Here is an 18540-nt window from a genome sequence, read left to right as displayed (position 1 = left end):
ATTTAAGGCAGATGGGAACCATCACTGGCTCCTAGCCTTGCAATGACGATCACCGGGATAGGGGCAAAGGGTTAACCCCTTGCACCAACAACCCCCCGGCCCCGATCACATCCCACATGGCTGCTATTTGCAAACACTTTGGGAATGGAGATACATTTATATAGCTTTCTGTTGTAGTTCTGGTGTTGTATAATACAGAATGAAAAATAAAATATAAATTATGGATTTTTCTTCTAACAATGAGGGATAGTACTTGACTGTAAATTACGACACACTTCCTTCAGTATCCTCAAAAAGGCACCTATACTGAAGTTTTATTAATATTCAAATCTATATTTTATTGGTTAAGCAATCAATTAATCAGCTAATACATTTCAAAGCACTGGACAGCACTAGTTTTAGAGTGTCAAGCAGCAAGGAAATGTAAATATAATTCATATCAATTAGCATTTATTGCTGGTCAGGAATTCAAACGGTGGTCATTTTATATGGGATTATGCTGCTGAGAGTAGTTTTTCTTTCTCCTTTTTAAAAAAAGCAGCACAAAATTCCTTAGCAGGATTTATTTTTTTAAAGTACAATTTCTGAAAGTTCCGTAGCACTACTATTTTAAATCCTAAATACAAGATATGAAACTATTTTTCAGAATGTTCATACAGCTAAATATAGAGAAATGTTGTTGTCTGACATTTTATTTTGACATGCTAGTTTTCTATGTACAGATTAAAAAAAATAATAATGGAGGAGCATTCAGTAATTCTGAAATGGTATAGCCCTGACAAGTTTATCAGCTCAGTGAGATCTAGGCTTCATACACATTCCAATGTGCCACACCCAATGAAGAAATATCACGTCAGTATTCTCACAACCATGAAGATCCAGTTACTGTTGACCAAGATACTATGTATCACAAAGAGATGAGGTTTAGTTTCAGAAGATATTGTCCTTTCATGTACCCCATAAAGGCCCTGGGCTACCTTATAAAGCCAGTGAACAGGACAGTCTGGACTCATCTCACCTATGGGTCTCAGGGTCCCTGTTCTTAAGTGCACCATCCTATCTGCTGTTTTTGTGTCTCCGTTAAGTGTGTAGATTTACATGGTTGTGATGTCTGGAAGGGCAGGCTCCTACTCAAGACCTCCAGAGGGTGCCTGAGCACTGCCCATGGAACACTGGCTTCATCTCCTTGCCTGACCCCCATGAGGTCCAGGGCTCCTTCCCCAGTTTCAATATTTTGCTGGGCTACAAACACTTATCTTCCCTCCCAGCTCCTTCCAGCCAGACACTGCTTTGCCTCTTGGCCACCAGCTGCTCTCCTTCTGCCTGCAGTTTATGGGAGAGTCAGGGTTACGTGAGAGATTGGTGCACAGTGGCCCCATGTCACTTCTGACCCAGGTTTGATGACTTCCAGCCAGGCCGGTTTCTTGGGTAGTCTGCAATCCTGGCTTGTCCTCCATGCAGAAAATATGAGAAGGCAAGGGGGACAGATATGTGATCCCACCGCCCTCTTGTTTTCTCGAGTGCGGGTCTGCGTTAATGGCATTTTGAGTCAATTAATAATAATCGCGGCTGGATCTTGTTTCCTTGGGATGCAGGCTTTGTTATTGTTGAGAGTCAGTGACCTCCATCCACCTCCAACTGGAAGAGTTTCCACACCATTACCACTGGAAACACATGTTAGTCACCTTAGTATTGTTAGTAAAAGAGCCATTGTTTCTGGCAAGTGAATTGCCCTCTCAAACTATCAGGAGCCTGGTTAAAAGTCATTTGTAAGATTGTATTCAAAAGATTCCCATTGCTCCTGTTCATATTCACGACCACAATCTAGTTTGATAGTGTGAGAGGGCAAATAAACAGCAAAATTATAAGTCTCTGCAGATGTTCAGCCTGAAAATGACCCTGTAAATGTTCTGGATCACCTCTCTATAGATGTATGTTTATGGCAGTTGCTATACAAAAAGGAAGTTTTGCCAAGAGCTGACTTCTTTTGCTACAGACAGCAGCTTCTTTGGGTCACTTCCATTGACTCTATTCATTGCCAATATGCCATCTTACAGGAAAAGGAGCAAATCACAGTAGCTGACATTGTCACTAACTGTGTTGTCCATACCAGGAAGAAGCAGCTCTGGAGTTCTGTAGCTGTTATTACATGGGAAGAACAACTTTTGTTATTCTCTCTTTCCCCTGGATATGCCCTGCATCACCCAAATAAATGAATAAACGTCCTTGAAGGCTACACATCCCTCAGGGTATGTTTTCAGGCGGTGCAGGGCACTTCTGGGAGAAGGAGATACAGTAATAGTGAAAATTACTCCTCCTTTCCTTAGCAATAACTGCTGCAGAGCTCTGGAAGTTCTCTGCTTCTTTCTGCCCAGGGAGGGGGAAGGTGCATGGTTAGTAAGCATGTCAACCATTGCTTCTATCTTTTCTTGCCAGTCCCATGCATTGTTTTCTCCTGTTTATGGGTTCTAAAAGTAGACAAAAGGATGAAATCCAGCCCTATTAAAATACTGTGATTTGCTATTTTGACACTGATTTCGATAGAATTTGGATTGCGCTAGGAAAAACATGTTTTTACTAGCTCCCTATTTTTGTAGCAAGAACACTTGTCAAGTTCCCCCAAGAACTTGTAGAACTTGTCTCTGTAGAAGAAAGGCAAGTTGCTGTGTGCTTACCTGGCTTGAGATCACGTTTTCTTCTCTTAATATTTGGTGTTCTGCTGTTTGGGAAGTTGCAGTCTGCCCTTGAAAGTGGGACCTGGACATAACCTCTTGCTGTTGCTCCTGCTGTTGAGAAACAGCCCCTGTTTCACCCTGGGGATCTGTCTGCTGCATTAGAGATGTTGCTGACTGCTGTAAAAGCATCTGGGGGGGAAAACAAAACAGTTTTCATCCAGCCTAATTATATAATAAGAACATAAGAACAGCCCTGCTGTATCAGGCCCAAGGCCCATCTAGTCCAGCTTCACACAGTGGCCCACCAGATGCCGCTGGAAGCCTCTCTCTTGTTGTTACTCCCCTGCAACTGGTACTCAGAGGCATCCTGCCTTTGAGGCTGGAGGTGGCCTATAGCCCTCCGACTAGTAGCCATTGACAGACAGACCTCTGCTCTATGAAGTTATCCAAACCCCTCTTAATAATAATGATTATGGTGGTGGTGGTGAGGAGGAGCCATTCAGATAAAAAGTTCATTGGGATATCCATGGAGGACACATTTTTAACATACTGCCTTTCTGTTCATGTGTGCTGAGACTGTGGTATTGAACCAGCTCTGTGAAATAGGACTATCTTCCTATAGGAATTAGGAGTCATAATCATCATTTTCTACACTGTACTAGATTTCCTTCAACGTATGTCTGCATGTTGTGATTCCAATGTATATAAGAAGATGAAAAATTACTTGTTGAGTAAGAACAGATTTACTTTCAGGCTAACCAATATTGTGTGTGTCATCTTTTTAATAAATACTAATTAAAGTTTTAAGTGGTCAACTAGAGCATTAGTGGCAAGAATCTTCTCCCCAAAGACTGAAAATGCCTAAGTACCTGAACAGAAATTATTTCATTCACAATAGCTCTATGCAGGTTTCTTATCATCATAGTTTACTAGAGTACTGAGCCACTGAAACATTTTTTTCCTCACTGCAGGCAAGTCCAAGTAGATAAACCAGAAGGCGCACAGCTGTGCCACCACAAATTGTAGGACTATTTCTGCATAGTGTCAAGACATAAGAAGTGTATTACTAATCTCTCCTAATTGGCAGCCTCATTAGCTTGTTCATAAAAAAAAACAAGACATGAAGGCACAAGACTTCTGTCATATCTGGAAACAGACAGCATCATATTCAAAAGGCAACAGGAGAAAGCTGTTCTATATACTGTATGCCCTTTAGAAAACAGACATTTTAACCATCTGTGCTGATCAAACCAGGAAACTCTAATCAACAGCAATCGTTTTCTAAACAGTATCAGGAAGAAAGATATACTGAATTTACAGCTGGGGGACATTTCTTCAAAGAAAGGAAATGTCCTTTTTGATCTGAAATGACCTGTAAATTCATGTGGATATTGCTATTTATAAATCTCTTGTCCTGGCATGACTCAGTCTTTCGAAACAGGAAATGAAGCAAAAGTAATTTTAAGATATTTATTTTACTATATGTCTATTATATATGCATACATAAGTACAGAGTCCTAAAGGAGATACAACAATTAGAGTAACTTTGACTTAACATAATGACAAGGAGAATAAATATAGTCACAAAAACAAAAGGACAAGCCACCACTCTCTCTCCCCCTTCTCACCAATCAAGGTATACTGTACGCATCTCATGTACAGTACAGAAAAATCGTATAGCACAAAAATAAATAAAAAGCATCATTATTCAAATCAGCCTATACAATAAATTAGGCCTAATAATAATCAATGTCTTTATTAATACAAATATATAGAAAAAATATTTGCTGGGTCTAGGATAAGTGAAATCTCAAATAGCACAGATAAACAGAGTCCTTCATGAGACCATGGAAAACTGCTGCCAAGCAGAGGAGGCCAGATGGACCAATAGTCTGACTTAGGTATAAGGCAACTTAGAACATTTTTAGAAGCAGGAGCCCACATTTGTGTTCCTTTGGTAAAAATTTTTCTTTGCTGTATTTGTACCTGTGAATCAACTCTCCTTTCATTAACTTCTCATTAGTAAGAAATGTGGTCCTCCCAAGTTTCTTGCACAGCAAAAGTTGGACCAAGAAAAGTAGCACTGGATCTATTTATATATCTATTGCTAACATGATGCACAAGGCCATTGGTGCCACTGGGGCTTGGAGCACTACTGCTGTCGATCTGGAAGCAGCAGCTCCACTGCAGAGAACTGGTGGTTGCACTAGCAGCATTGCTATCTTTTCCCATTTGCAACAAGGGGAAATCTATGCTAGTGCCACTGGCGGTTCTCGACAGCAGTGTCGCTGCTTCTGAGTCTGCAGCAGTAAATCCCAGTGGCAATGGGGGACTTGTGCATCATGTCAGCCAATATCGGCTGATACATCAGCTACACCCATTTCTGGAGGCAAATGACCTTAAAACAGTGGTGCATATGCTAGTGACCTCCAGGCTACTGTAATGCACTCTACATGAGGCCACCTTTGTACATAGTCTGGAAACTACCATTGGTACAGAATGCCGCAGCCAGACTGGTCTCTGGGACAACCTGAAGGGACTATATAAAACCAATTTTAAAATCAGCACTAGCTGCCAATACTTTCCCAAGTGAAATACAAACTGCTGGTTATCACCTATAAAGCCCTCAGTGGCTTGGGTCCAGTGAACTTAAGAGAGCACCTCCTTTGTCATGAACCTGCCGTCTATTAAGATCATCTGGGGAAGTCTGGTTACAGTTGCCACTGGCTAGTCTAGTGGCAACTCGGCCTTTCCTGTCGCTGTCCCAGGGCTTTGGAATGCACCCTGTCAAAACAGGAGCTTCTCCATCTCTGATGGCTTTTAAAAAGACCCTTAAGGCACGCCTGTTTTCTCAGACTTTTCATTAAAACTAATTTTAAACGGTTTAACTGTTTTATTATGTGGTATTATTTTAACTCTTTTATTATGTGAATGTTTCAATTGTTTTTTATTCTGTTTTAATATTTTATTTTTGATTAAGTACACTACCTAGAGATACATATATCAGGCAGTATATAAATATGACAAATAAATAAATAAAAATATTTTTTTAAACATTTATCAAATATGAAGTGCTGATCTATACAGAAGAAGCATTTAAAATTAGGCACGGATGTAAGAGGAAAAGGAAAGGACTGGATATAGAGTTTATGACAGTGATTCTCTAAGAGTAAGCTGAAGAAAAATATAAAATAATATGCAGCACTCATTCCCTAACTCACACGTTTCATTTGATTGCACTTCCCTGGGGATGGGCCTGCCTGTCATGAGGTGCAAGGTCAGAAAAGCTACATGCAGTGCAGTTTAGAGGGTCTTGCTAGGGCTACAAAAAGGGAGTCCATGGTCCATATTTGGTATGTAGGATATGAGCAGTCCAACAACACTCATAAAACTCAGTAGTCAGGGTGGATCCAGACATTATGGAGAAAACATGGGATTCCCAACCCCATGTATTTCTTAGAATGTTAATACAGGGTCAGGAACTTGCAGGGAGAATTTATGGGTGGGTTAGGATTGCATAACCTTTCCATTGCCTGCTTTGCCATGCAAATACATCCTTCCCCACTTAGCCAGGCTCTGTAACCCGAAGGAAGCACAGCTGGGGGGAAATCAGCCTTGGGGAGTAATTGAGAGGAGAAGAAGTCCAGGTGGAAAGGGTTAAGCAACCCTCCCTCCCACTGACCCACATTAATATTATCTTAGTAAGTGTGAGTTTGGAAACACATGCTTTACTGAGACAAGGTGTAGTTTCACCCTTCAATTTGGATACAATAGTGATAATCTCACATTCATAACCTGAAGCTGCCGCTCTAGATCTGATCAAAAAGTCTAAGATGGATACCTTTCTCAGGCAATTATTCCCATTTCCACCCAACATGACTGCTGCAGCCCTTCATGCATCCAAAAGTGTTATATTTTCTTCAGCCACATGACTGAAAGTATTTCAATTCAAATGGGGTCTTGGCAGGGGCACTGTGACTGCATCACAAGTAAATAGCAGACTGGGCTATGAGCACATGATCAGTTAAATGGAAACAATTATTTTCAAAGGCAATTCCAAGTCAGAGAACTATAAGAGCAGTAGTGGTTGCAGACCTCTCCTCCCACACTTACTTAACAGGTGATCAGCAGAAGAGAAGACCATTCACATGACCCACTTACCTGGGGCTTTCACGCACAGCAGGTTTTACAGTGAGTTTACAGGGAGGCTTTACTGAAAACTCGAAGTTGTCCCCCAAAACTGACACAAATAGTGGAGTTTTTTACCCCAGATATAAACCGGGTTACACTCTATTGCACAGTGAAAAACCCAAATTGTGTGTGAACTGCTCCCCAATAACTTGCAGGGACTTTGGGGTAAATCTAGCCGATATGTGAAGGCACCCCCTCCATGCCGGAGAAGATGCGAGTTAAAAGCCCTGTGTGAAAGGCTTCCTGGGCTGGGGAGGGCTGGTGGGAGGCAGGCTTCAACTTGCCTCCCTGCACACAAGCCTGCCACTCCCTGTCCCTCTGCTGCTTGCAAGCCCACACGAGCGGCACCGTAGCAAGCAGAAGAGACGGGAGCCAGAGGAGGAGGTCCTCACCCTTCTACCTCAGTATTAGCCTGAGAACAAAACCTAGGCTACTGGGGTCAGGACCAATCCTAGCGCTCCACACAACCAGCCCTACCCAGGTAGGGCTGTCCAGTGGGGCTAATTGTGTGAACGACGTTAAGGTGTATCTTCACTGAACATCCCTGTGCCAAATCAGGTTTGCAGAATAAGCTTGTAAGCTGGGCTCCTGGATCCCTCTCAGTGCAGCAGCTCTTTACACATCAAGGTGATTTGTGCATGGAAATCTATTTCTGTCCAAGGATTTCCCCTCCAAGAATTAGGGCAATTGCATGGGAAAAAATATATCAGCTTTTGGCCAGTCTCATGCTAACCTGTATGTTGGAGTCCTGGACCATGCAGAGCTGTTCCTGGATTTTCTGCAGCTCTTCTTGCTGCCACTGGATATTGGCTTGCAGTATACGAGTCTGCTGCTCGAGCTGGTCTTTGATAGTTTGGAACACGTTAAACTGGGCTGAGAGCTTCAACAAGAAAATAAAGACCAATGTTTATTTTCTGCTAAGTATAGTAACTATTATGTAAGTTGTCCTAGATTACTCGTATGCAAAATAACAGGAAGGAAAATGCTTTGTTAGAGATGCTTTTTCCTTGGGGCACCAAAGAACCACTTCTGTTTCATAAAATGCTGGCATCTTCCCTAGCATTTTGGTTCTTTTAAGTACAGAGATGTTCCTCTCAGATATTGCTGTCTTTATGATCAGAATTCTTAAACTGAAGCTGCATTTCACCACTTAGGGCCAAAATAGATGTGACATTAATCATGCCATTGGCCCTTGCATGTGCTTTTTCAAGTGGAAACAGTAGCCATGGTGAAGGAAATCAAAATTAGGAGCATGGAGGGGAATGGTTTTTAACCCTTGGTCCATTTAGTGGGTGGGAGGGGGAAAGCTAACATTAACACTATTGGCAGCTTTCCTTCCTTTCCTTTCCCAGCAAGCGTTGAGCATTTTAGTTGGAACTGCAGAACAGGGGGGGAATATTAAAAGTCCTCCTTCCATGATTCTGATGCTGATTTCTCCCCCATTGGCTGCCATTTCCACTCTGCCAAACAAAACAAACATTAACATCACAACTAGTTTATCCTTTAAATTATCCTCTCTGGTAAGATAGCCAGTCTTTTTCATGGAATCATATGGAATCAATGCATCACTGGATAAGTGAGCTGAACTGCTGGGGCCATCTTCTCTAGGTTAGAATTTGTGACTTTTATATGTTTGCTTTTTGAATTTGGATATTGAGTGAGGCCCAAGTGTCTTTATATTAGTGATGGGCAAACACCCCTCACTTTGATTTGGAATTGGGCTTGGCAGATCAATCTACTTCCCTGAACACTGCCTCGCTGCCATCTTCACCTTCCACTTACCTTTTGGTGGTCAGGGCAATGGACATGTTTTGATTTGAAGCTTCCTTCTCCTTCTTGGCACCAGAGGAAACCAGTGGCAGGGAGGATTCCTTAGTGATAGGAGATACCTTCTAGACCTCATCCTTAACTGGCTTGGGAATTTCATGGCTGGGTTCATGGGAGTTGTAGTTTCCTATGACCGCCCCCACCCCATTCAATTAACTACAAATAAACAAGTCTTCACTCACATTGTTGACTAATTTAAATCTCATGTCTTCTCCCAGTTTAATATGTAATATACTCACATCCACTTCATACATTTTCTATTGATATTTCGGTTCACTTTGATGAACATTTTTTAAGCCTTACCTGAATAGTGGCAGGCTGACTGGATCTCTGTATTGGTAAGTCCTGCTGTATGCTGGGGGCTCTTTGCAAAGATGGAGACTCTGTAATGAGCTTTGTTATTGTGGCTGTTAGAGAATTATTTTGATAAAATCTGTTTATTACATTATTTTTATTTAGAACAGAGCTATTATAGTTGTCTTTAATATACACAAAAGACCAAATCACTGTAATATCTCTATAAAAGGAAAGTGCCTGATAATCAGAAGTAGATAAAGGAACTAAATGTCACGACCTCTGATCTGTCATGGACTTTTTTTCATTTTCTATTCCTGATCCTGCCTGAAGCTCTTTGGCTTTCTTCAGGAGCAAATGCATTTACTCAAGTCATCACAGGATTCTCTCATACCGCACTGTACTTGCTTTTAAAAAAATATGGTTCAGGGCTAACCCAAGAACAAGGGATGTTCCCATGCAAATATCCCCGCCTTGCTTCTATGCCATGCTCAGCTGGGATCACAAAAAGGGACACTGCATGTAGTATAACCACTGGCTGTTTTCACCGCTTATGAAATAAGCCACTTTTCAAACTGAACAGCAGTGATGTCTTCAGCTGTGCTACAGCAAAAACACACCAAGACCTGTCTGCTTGTGAAGTCTCTCTCGTGTGCAAGGGCCTCTCCTTTTCTTGCAGCTGTGATGTGCAAGCAAGCCTAAAGAGTGAGGGTCTCCTTAACCAGTTAAAGAACTACCCCAAAGCCATAATCAATCTCCAGCTTTATTTACTGGGAGGTTTTGCATTCATTCTAGTGAAAGATGAGGACCCATATCATTGTGAAGACGAAGACTGGAGTAGATCCTTTTATTAATTCTCCACTCAGAAATAAATAGGAGCCAGAAGGAAGGTCAGTGCCTATGTAAATCCCTTGCTGGTGAGGAGCTGAAATAAATTTGATTTAGCTGCATCTGTTCAGCTGAACCAGTGAAAAACTCTCTGATTTTCCTCTTTTTATAGCCCAGTGATGGTTTTATGGTATTTTGCTTTTAGCTTTGGATTTTAGACACAGGAGTATGAAGATTACAGACTGAGGTCTGTGCAGACATTTCACATCACACATATCCCTCTTGCAAAAGAACACAGAAAGCTGCTGATTGTGTGGGGGGTTTATGAACATAATTGGAGCTGCAGGATTGGCCACTGTTAGTGGTAACTAATCATGGTCTGGGTCCTAACATGCCCAAAGGAAAGAAAGCTTACTCTAGTAAAATCTCCCATATCCTCCTCCCCACAGCACACCCCCACCCCACCAAAGCTACTCCTGTAGGTCAAAGGAGAGCTGGTTTTGTGGTAGCAAGCATGACTTGTCCCCTTAGAAGCAGGGTCTGCCTGGTTGCATATGAATGAGAGACCATATGTGTGAGCACTGCAAGATATTCCCCTTAGGGGTTGGAGCCACTCTGGGAAGAGCATTGAGGTTCCAAGTTCCCTCTCTGGCATCTCCAAGATAGGGCTGAGAGAGATTCTTGCCTGCAGCCTTGGAGAAGCCACTGCCAGTCTGTGAAGACAATACTGAGCTAGATGGACCAATGGTCTGACTCAGTATATGGCAGCTTCCTATGTTCCTATGATCCTCCAGAATGTGTGGGATGGGGCATAGGGGCTGCGTGGATTTGGATGATCCAGGCAGAAGCACCTTTTGCAACTGGAGCTCAACTCATGAAAGGTACGTCTGAGGGCAATTTCTCTCCCCATTGCAGCCCCACACTATTCCAAAAGGTCCCCCAAACCTTCATGAGTGTTTTCTTTTGGAGAGTACAGGAAATTTTTCCTTGCACCAGCTTCCTTCCGCTCACACAAGTTAGGACCTAACCCAATGACACTCACTAGTAACCTGACTTTAAGTATGTTTTCTTGAAAGTCCTCACTTACTGAGTATAACTTAGTTTCAAGTATGCATTCTTAGGATTGCAGTTTTTGTATCATCATATGGCTGCATCCATCTTTTCATCCTCTTGATATTCTTGTGCTGATATGTGCTAATGATAACTTCCTTCACTATCGGAATTCTTCCTCTTTTGGTCATAGGGAATACACCAGGCCTGCTCAATTTAGGCCCCCCAGCTGTTTTTGAACTACAACTCCCATAATCCCCAGCCACAGTGGCCAGTAGCCTGGGATTATGGAAATTGTAGGCCAACATCTGCAGGAGGGCCTAAGTTGAGCAGCCCTGGAATACACAGATGCAGTATACAAGTATACTACATACACACAGCTGTATAAACCTCTGTATATATTCCAGTTTTCTCCTTTCTTCATATTATGGTTTATATTGCAACATACAATGTTTTAAAGTTCTAAACTGGAAATTAGTATTTGTACAAGAAACACAACTTTACCTGTGTCAGGCAAGGATGTACGCAAAGATTTGTGTGAGCCTCGAGATGACACAGAAAGTGTTTGAGTGGGGTTGAGAATTGTTGCTCCTAACTCAAGTGCATTGAAGTGCTGTTGAGGATCCAAATCTGAGCTACTGTCCTTGAAAACAAAGGAAACGTTGTATAATAACTGATAGCTTCAGACTTAAGAATAAGTGAAAGGTTATAAAGCTTGAGCTCATGTATTTGTTGAAAGGTTGTTATTTTTAATCTTACCTATTTACTCCCATGGATTAAGATGCTTAACAAATATCAAAGTTTATTCTGTCTCCAATACACAATCTGATCACCGGCTTACATACTAAACAGAGCATGGGAGCAGACCTCACCTGTGCTGCTGCACATTGAGAATAATGGAAGTATCTGTGCAATGTGTTTGTGCAGAAGTTTGTAGGAATAAAACAGACCCACCTATGCAGCAGTGCGTGGGCCTGATTTTTACATCCTCGCATCAGCATAGGAGGGTCTGCTTCCATCCTCTGATCCCTGTGCAGTAGGTAAGCGACTGCCTCTAACTGTCCTTGACTTCTCCTTCTTGATCAGTCTCTCTCACTGTCGCTGTCTTTCTCTCTCCCTCTCTCTCTCTTACACACACACACACACACACACACACAGACTAAACAGTGAGAATTTGACTACGTGTCAGGAAAGTCTCAAATCAACAGCTCTAGCATCTTAGTCTTCAACTAAAGATGAAACCCAACTAACTAAATATGGTTCCTTAACAGGAATGGTTATGGGTACCACATCCCCTACAGACCCCTACTAGTGCTTGCTATGCTTGGCTGCTATCCTGCCACCTTGTGCCTTTCTTTCCGCATTGGTGTAGTGGGGATAGGGTTATACAAGAGAACCTTGCTGTGCAAAATATTTCTGGCTTTGGCTTTGCTTATGTGGTCATGCAGGCAGTTACTTCAAGGCAAGCAGGACTTAGTATGGAGGGAATCTGAAGAGTCAAAGGGAGATCATGTAGCCAAGCATATTAGTAAGAAAACAGGGGAAGGATCGAAGGGGCCAGCCATGTGTGACTAGAAGGATGAAAAGTGAGAAGAGTACTCACAAGTTGCTCAAAGGGGTTAATCCAGGGGTTCTCAATACTTGGGTCCCCAGATGTTGATGAACTACAATCCCCATCATTCCTAGCCACAATGGCCTTTAGTCTGGGATGATGAGAGTTGTAGTCCAGCAACATCTGGGGACCCAAGTTTGAGAATCCCTGGTGTTAATCCATTCCAGGATGTAATCTGTGAATCTAGAGTGGATTTTCCTCTTTAAAATAGTTTAAATCAGTATTCATGATTCTGAGCAATAGAAACTTTGGACAGTTTTGTGTAAGATACTCAGAATAACTGAGAAGACTCAGTTATTCACTTTGGTAAGCATGGAAAAAATAGATCACAAGAGCTCACTGCTTAAATGCAGCTACTGTATAATCTGTTTTAATAGGCAGAAAGCTATGTGCCACAGGAATGAGCTCAGACCAATCTCACGAGTATTTCAAAAGAAGTAGTTCTTAGTCCACAGCTTACAGTGTAATTTGCCTTCTGCTGTCTGTTTCTTCTTATGCTCTAGGAACTAATGCACACTTCCTTTCAACTTTGTTTTCAACCATGAGATTATGCTGAGATGTACGGGCAAGGTTGCTCATCCATCACCCACTTTTATTGGCCCTTAAAGAGTTGTGCATTTGCATAGTTGCAGCAGCCTTTAAAAGACTGTACTGACAATTGGAGAGTTGCATAAGAATACCATGTACAATGGGCAAAAAAGAATACTCCTCTCCCATGAAACATGGGCTTATCTGGCCTTATTTATCACCATTTAAATTAAGGTAGGATGGAAAATGGAGTGTGGACAATAGTGAGGAACAGGAGAGTCTAAAGATGTTTCCATGTCCAGCCACACAGGATAACATCAGTGGCCAAACCCTGCAAGACTGAAGTGGCAGAATGTTTACTTTTTCTTTGAATAGTTTTTAGCACACTAAACAGGGTAATCAGATATCTCTTACCCCTTATTTAAAATAGTTATCCCTTTTAAAGGAATATCACTGTCATAAAGAACCTAGTGGATAGCATAGATGGTACACACCATAGTTCCAAGATGTCTCTCTCATTTCTGAAATTCTGTTTTAGAAAACAGAATTCCAGAAATGAGAGAGACTTCCTGGAACTATGATGTATAAAATCTGTGTTATCTAGTGATCACTGATCACGAATTCCCAACCGTGTCTTGATCAGATCCTGGGATGTGCCACTGCCAAATTAAATGCACATGAAGATGCAATGAAACACTACATTTGTAAATCACTTAGTTCATGATTGCTGAATATGAGTGACAGAAAATATTTTTAAAAAGTCATCCTAATATACCTTTAATACTGAAGAGATGATCTCTGAAGGTGTGTCTTCCAAGATCAAATCTTGTCTCCTTTCCACTCGAACATCTGCATAACTGATTGAAAACTATAATGTTATGACAACAATATTCCATTTCACTACTTCAAAAGTTGCATTTCTTGTAACGACAGTTTTATTACATGATATAGTTCACAATTATTCTGCAGTTAGAACCAATAGTTCACATCATATCATGTCAAATGTAAACAGCAATGTAATGGATTGCACTGTATATTAGCTTCTGTCTAATCCAATCCAATAGGAAAAGTATTAGCTAGACTGACACTCTCTCTCTCTCTCTCTCTCTCTCTCTCTCTCTCTGTATATATATATATATATATGGGCTGCTTTACACATTACATTCTTTATTTGTATGTGCAAAAAACGAATATATGCATGTTAACAATATGCACCTGCTACCTTTATGTAATGGGTACATGTGGCAGAGAGCCAAAACTGGTCATGGCTCCGTCACTCAAGTATGCCTGGTGGGAACACAGATTTGCTGCTATATATTAAAGCTATTCACATGAGCATGTGTGAATAGAGGGGAGGTTGGTGGTGGTGGGAAGGCAAGATCCAGGTTACCTTCCCCCCAGGTGATTGCTGGTGCTTTCCACAGTGCGCTGCTGTGTGCCTAGATGATCTGTGCTGCTCCTGGCAGCACAATCACTCGAGGCCGGGACAATGAGTCCCAGCCTCCAGGAATCCTACAATGTACTGTGCAACTAGTGTGGTGCATTGGGGGATTCCCCCAGGAGTTGGACGCTTTAAGCGCCTGTCTCTGTGGGGTTAAGAGCACACCTGCACCCTTAACCTTGGCTAAAGGCCGGGGTTAGGCTACCCATGAGGGCAGCACCGGGATGAGGATTGATCCTGGTGGTGCACACGGGCAGCCAACCCAGGCTGGACCAGGGTGGCCAGAACCTAAGGGGTATACTCGTGGGTCAAATGGGCCGTAAGCCCGAATTTGGCTTTTAAAAAGCCAAATCTGGTCACCTAGGACTGGACTGCCATAGCCTAGGTTTGGCTGCTGTCATGGCTCAGATTTCAGAATCAGAAGAATCAGAGCAGGAGGACTCACCTCCTAGTGAGCCACAGCAACAAGAATTGGCAGAGAAACCAGACTCTGGAGCTGAAGATTCTCAACAGCTGCCAAACTTGGTTTCTGATGAGGAAGAGCCTGGGATTTCCCCTGTATTGAGACGACGTATTAAGAGACAGGCTCAGTGGGACTCACGCAGGTGCAGGAGATCACAAGAAAGAAAGCCAAACTGCTGACTCAGGGAAGCCTGATTGGTTGTTGGTTCTGTGGAACCATATATATTCAACAGTCTCCCATAGCTGAGTTGCTGTTTGCAACTTCGCTGGCAGCTTATAGTGTGCTCTTGCATATTATATCTTTTCCGTGTTCCAGTTTGTCTTGTCTGTACTTCCCTGCATTGTTCCCTTTATTCCTTGTTCTGTGTCCTTTGCTTGTTTCATTCCTTGTTTTGTCTTTTCCTTCCACTTATTACTCAGTTATTGTTAGAGGGGGGTACCTAGTTTCAGTTCAGGGGACTTTATTCGTTTACTGTTTTCTTTGTGAGCCTTTTATTTTCCTTCATCCAGTTTTGTTGCTGCTTTCTGTTTACTTTCATGGGGTTGTAAATCCTGTAGGGTTAGCCGGGCTATCAGTTCACGACAGCTGCTCATGTGCCTAGGAACATAGGAAGCTGCCATATACTGAGTCAGACCATTGGTCTATCTAGCTCAGTATTGTCTTCACAGACTGGCAGCGGCTTCTCCAAGGTTGCAGGCAGGAATCTCTCTCAGCCCTATCTTGGAGAAGCCAGGGAGGGAACTTGAAACCTTCTGCTCTTCCCAGAGCAGCTCCATTCCCTGAGGGGAATATCTTGCAGTGCTCACACATCAAGTCTCCCATTCAGATGCAACCAGGGCAGACCCTGCTTAGTTATGGGGACAAGTCATGCTTGCTACCACAAGACCAGCTCTCCTTTCTTAGGAGGAGAGCCTAGGCTTATTATGTGCAATAGCACTTACTCCTAAATAGGTTAGTGTAAAATTGCAACCTTAATTCAAATGTATTTCTTTAACAGTCAAATAAGCATGCCAATACTATATTTTGTAACATTATGCCATATATAAAACAGGTTTTAGCCTGCCTTGCAGCCATATTTTCAGCCATATATGGTTTCATCAGCAAGAAAGCCTTACTCTATATAAATAACTGGCTCACAAAGTAAAACAATAGGAAAAAATATACAACTAAAAACACATTAAAACAAGAACAGAAAACTACAATAAAATACAAAGACATTTTAAAAACATTTCCCCCCTATATACTTCTAAATGGACCTGTAATAGATACATTCTATTACATCCAGAACATTTAAAACCATAAGGATATCTAGATGATGCCAGTAAAGTTGGCCATTTAGCAGAAACCATTCTGCTAAAAATACATAACCAGAAGAATAATTCTGTACCTCTTGTGGGAAAACAGACAACCTGGACAAAACTTCAGTTGCCCAGAGACCACAAAAGTGAGAATAAGGACACTCTCTGGCTTCTGTCACTGGCCAGATGAACAAGGACTGTTGGGTAGTTTTTTTAAATATTGTCTCAGTCTATTGAAGTCTACTTTGGAAATCATTTGAACAAAAGGCAAAGCATAAAACTTACCAAGCTTGGGGCCCTTCTCTAGTATAATTTACTTTAAGACGCAGTGAGGCCATACACACAACCTTACAGCAGAGTAGGGAGGGCACAGTGAGGAAGGCCAGATCCACCTTAACTTCCCCCCAGAAGATCCCACTGCTGCCCCAGCTGTGTGGCTCGCATGGCCACAGGCTCTGCCAGGAACCACATCATGTTCTGGAGGCTGGGGAAACACAGCCTGGCCTCCAGAAATCATACCATGCACTGCACGAGGAGCACAGTGCATTGGGGGATTTCCCTGTGCCTACAGTCTGAGGAGACACACAACCGGGGATTGAGGTGAAGGAGTGCATGGGCACCCTCTTACCTCAGGAAAAGCCCGGGGGGAGGATTTCTGGGCTATCCAGCAGGGCAGCACTTGGATCAGCCTCCATCCCAGTGCTTCACATAAGCAGCTCTACCCTGGTAGGGCTGCAGGGGTATCGCAAGGTTGGAATGTGCCCAGAGATGAGATTTTAAAATGCCCCCCCCCCGAAGTAAAATTTATGTATATAATTAAATAACCTATGTGCCACAATAGAACATCATCCTAAATTATTTTTAAGAGGTTTTGTAAATTGTGGACGATGCAAGTCATTTAATGGTACTAGAAAAAGACATGCTGTTCTGGTAGCTCCAGGTCTTAACACTTACATTAATTTTGGAGGATGAATACAACTGAAGGAAGCCCGGGCGGGTGCGCGGCTGGGGGAGTCAGTCATGTGACTTGCCTCTGGGCCCCCCCCAAGGCAGTGGGCCCCCAGACAACTGTCTCCCCTTGCCCTATTATAGTTGCACCCCTGAAGGGCTGTTCAAGCCTGAGTAGGGCTGCTTGTGTGAACAGCCTTAGTATATACATGCAAAAAGCATTGCATTAGCTGCTTATAATGCAACCTCAACATAGCAAGAAAGCCATTTATATAAAGTAGCTTGCCATGTTAGCTCTAGTAATGTTTACCATCATACCACAGCAAACCATTGTGGTGACCTGATGAAATTGGCCAAAATGCATGCAAGCTGCTTCAGCCAGATGCTTACCATGGAAGCAGGCACTTCACCAGTGTTTACAGTGTTTTCATGCATGAATTAGGACACACGCTTACTTTTTCTATAATGGTGGTTCTATTTTATTCTTTGCACCAAGTTCATTTGAAATCCCTCAGTGCTCAGAACTGGCTGTTTCAGTAGCGGGGCCAGACCAGCGGCAGCCCGTGTCCAGCCGCCGTCGCAGCCCCACTCATCCCGTCCCCTACGCCAGACGTGGGGGTTAGCCATGCCCCCGCATCTGATGTTAGGCACAGGTGGGTGGGTGGGAGTCTGGTTCCCAAATGCGGCCATGTGGCCCTGTTCTGGAGTTAGATTCAGGCCAGCACGGCATTCGCAGCTCGGCCAGGAGCAGCTCTTCCCTGCCTTAAACCCTAACCCTTAAAGGCAGGGAGAGCCTCTCCTGGCCGCGCTGCAAATGCAGCTCTGGCCATCTAATTCCCAGACAGGGACACACAGCCCCATTTGGGAGCCAGACCCGTGGCTAAGTCCCTGGGCTGTTTCCTTTTCATGTAACAAGGAAGGGAAGAATGGAGAAGAAGGTGTGCAGAGTGTCCTTGAATCCAGTTTTATGCATATGTTTTCCTTATGGTGGACGAAGATCATCAATTTAGTATGGGTTTATCAGTCATCACATGGCTTGAGACAGGACAGGGTGAAATGTTTTATGCAGGCTATCTTCCTGTTAGGCAGTAGGTGGTGCCAGAAACCCAGTTCCTGTCCTATCTGGCTCGAAAGACAGTGATTTTGAAGAGCTCCTACTCAAACTATCAGGCTAGTTTGTTCCTCCCCCCACTCTTTCCTGCTTTATTTCTTCTCATGGGAAGGGAGTCATTTCATTTTGTTCTAAAAATCATTGCTTTATGTTCTAATTTGGTCTGTTTAATAAAACTACTTAGTTACTTTTGGTTTTGCCTTGGTTAGCTTTTTTATGCCTCCCCCCGCCCTCTGTTAGCTTTTCCGCACTCCCTGGCCCCCATTTCAAGCCT

At 42.8% G+C, this 18540-nt stretch overlaps 1 protein-coding gene across 9 annotated transcripts in view; it reads right to left on the bottom strand.

Annotated features, from left to right (window-relative positions):
- The window catches only part of NPAS2 (neuronal PAS domain protein 2), a 127310-nt gene that overhangs the window by 11305 nt on the left and 97465 nt on the right, over window positions 1-18540 (bottom strand). For 7 of the 9 annotated variants that reach the window (XM_053311573.1, XM_053311576.1, XM_053311580.1 and 4 more), the window contains 5 exons: window positions 13781-13862; window positions 11370-11508; window positions 8997-9100; window positions 7600-7746; window positions 2676-2864 (listed from right to left, as the gene is read on the bottom strand). In XM_053311573.1, the coding sequence (XP_053167548.1) occupies window positions 2676-2864; window positions 7600-7746; window positions 8997-9100; window positions 11370-11508; window positions 13781-13862 (661 nt within the window). Of the gene's footprint in view, window positions 1-2675; window positions 2865-7599; window positions 7747-8996; window positions 9101-11369; window positions 11509-13780; window positions 13874-18540 lie in introns of all 9 variants that reach the window. The other 2 variants (XM_053311574.1, XM_053311575.1) reach the window with 2 other exon arrangements.

Source organism: Hemicordylus capensis, chromosome 3 (genome assembly GCF_027244095.1).
Source record: "Hemicordylus capensis ecotype Gifberg chromosome 3, rHemCap1.1.pri, whole genome shotgun sequence".
Taxonomy (NCBI): domain Eukaryota; kingdom Metazoa; phylum Chordata; class Lepidosauria; order Squamata; family Cordylidae; genus Hemicordylus; species Hemicordylus capensis.
This window is presented reverse-complemented; position numbering and strand designations above follow the sequence as displayed.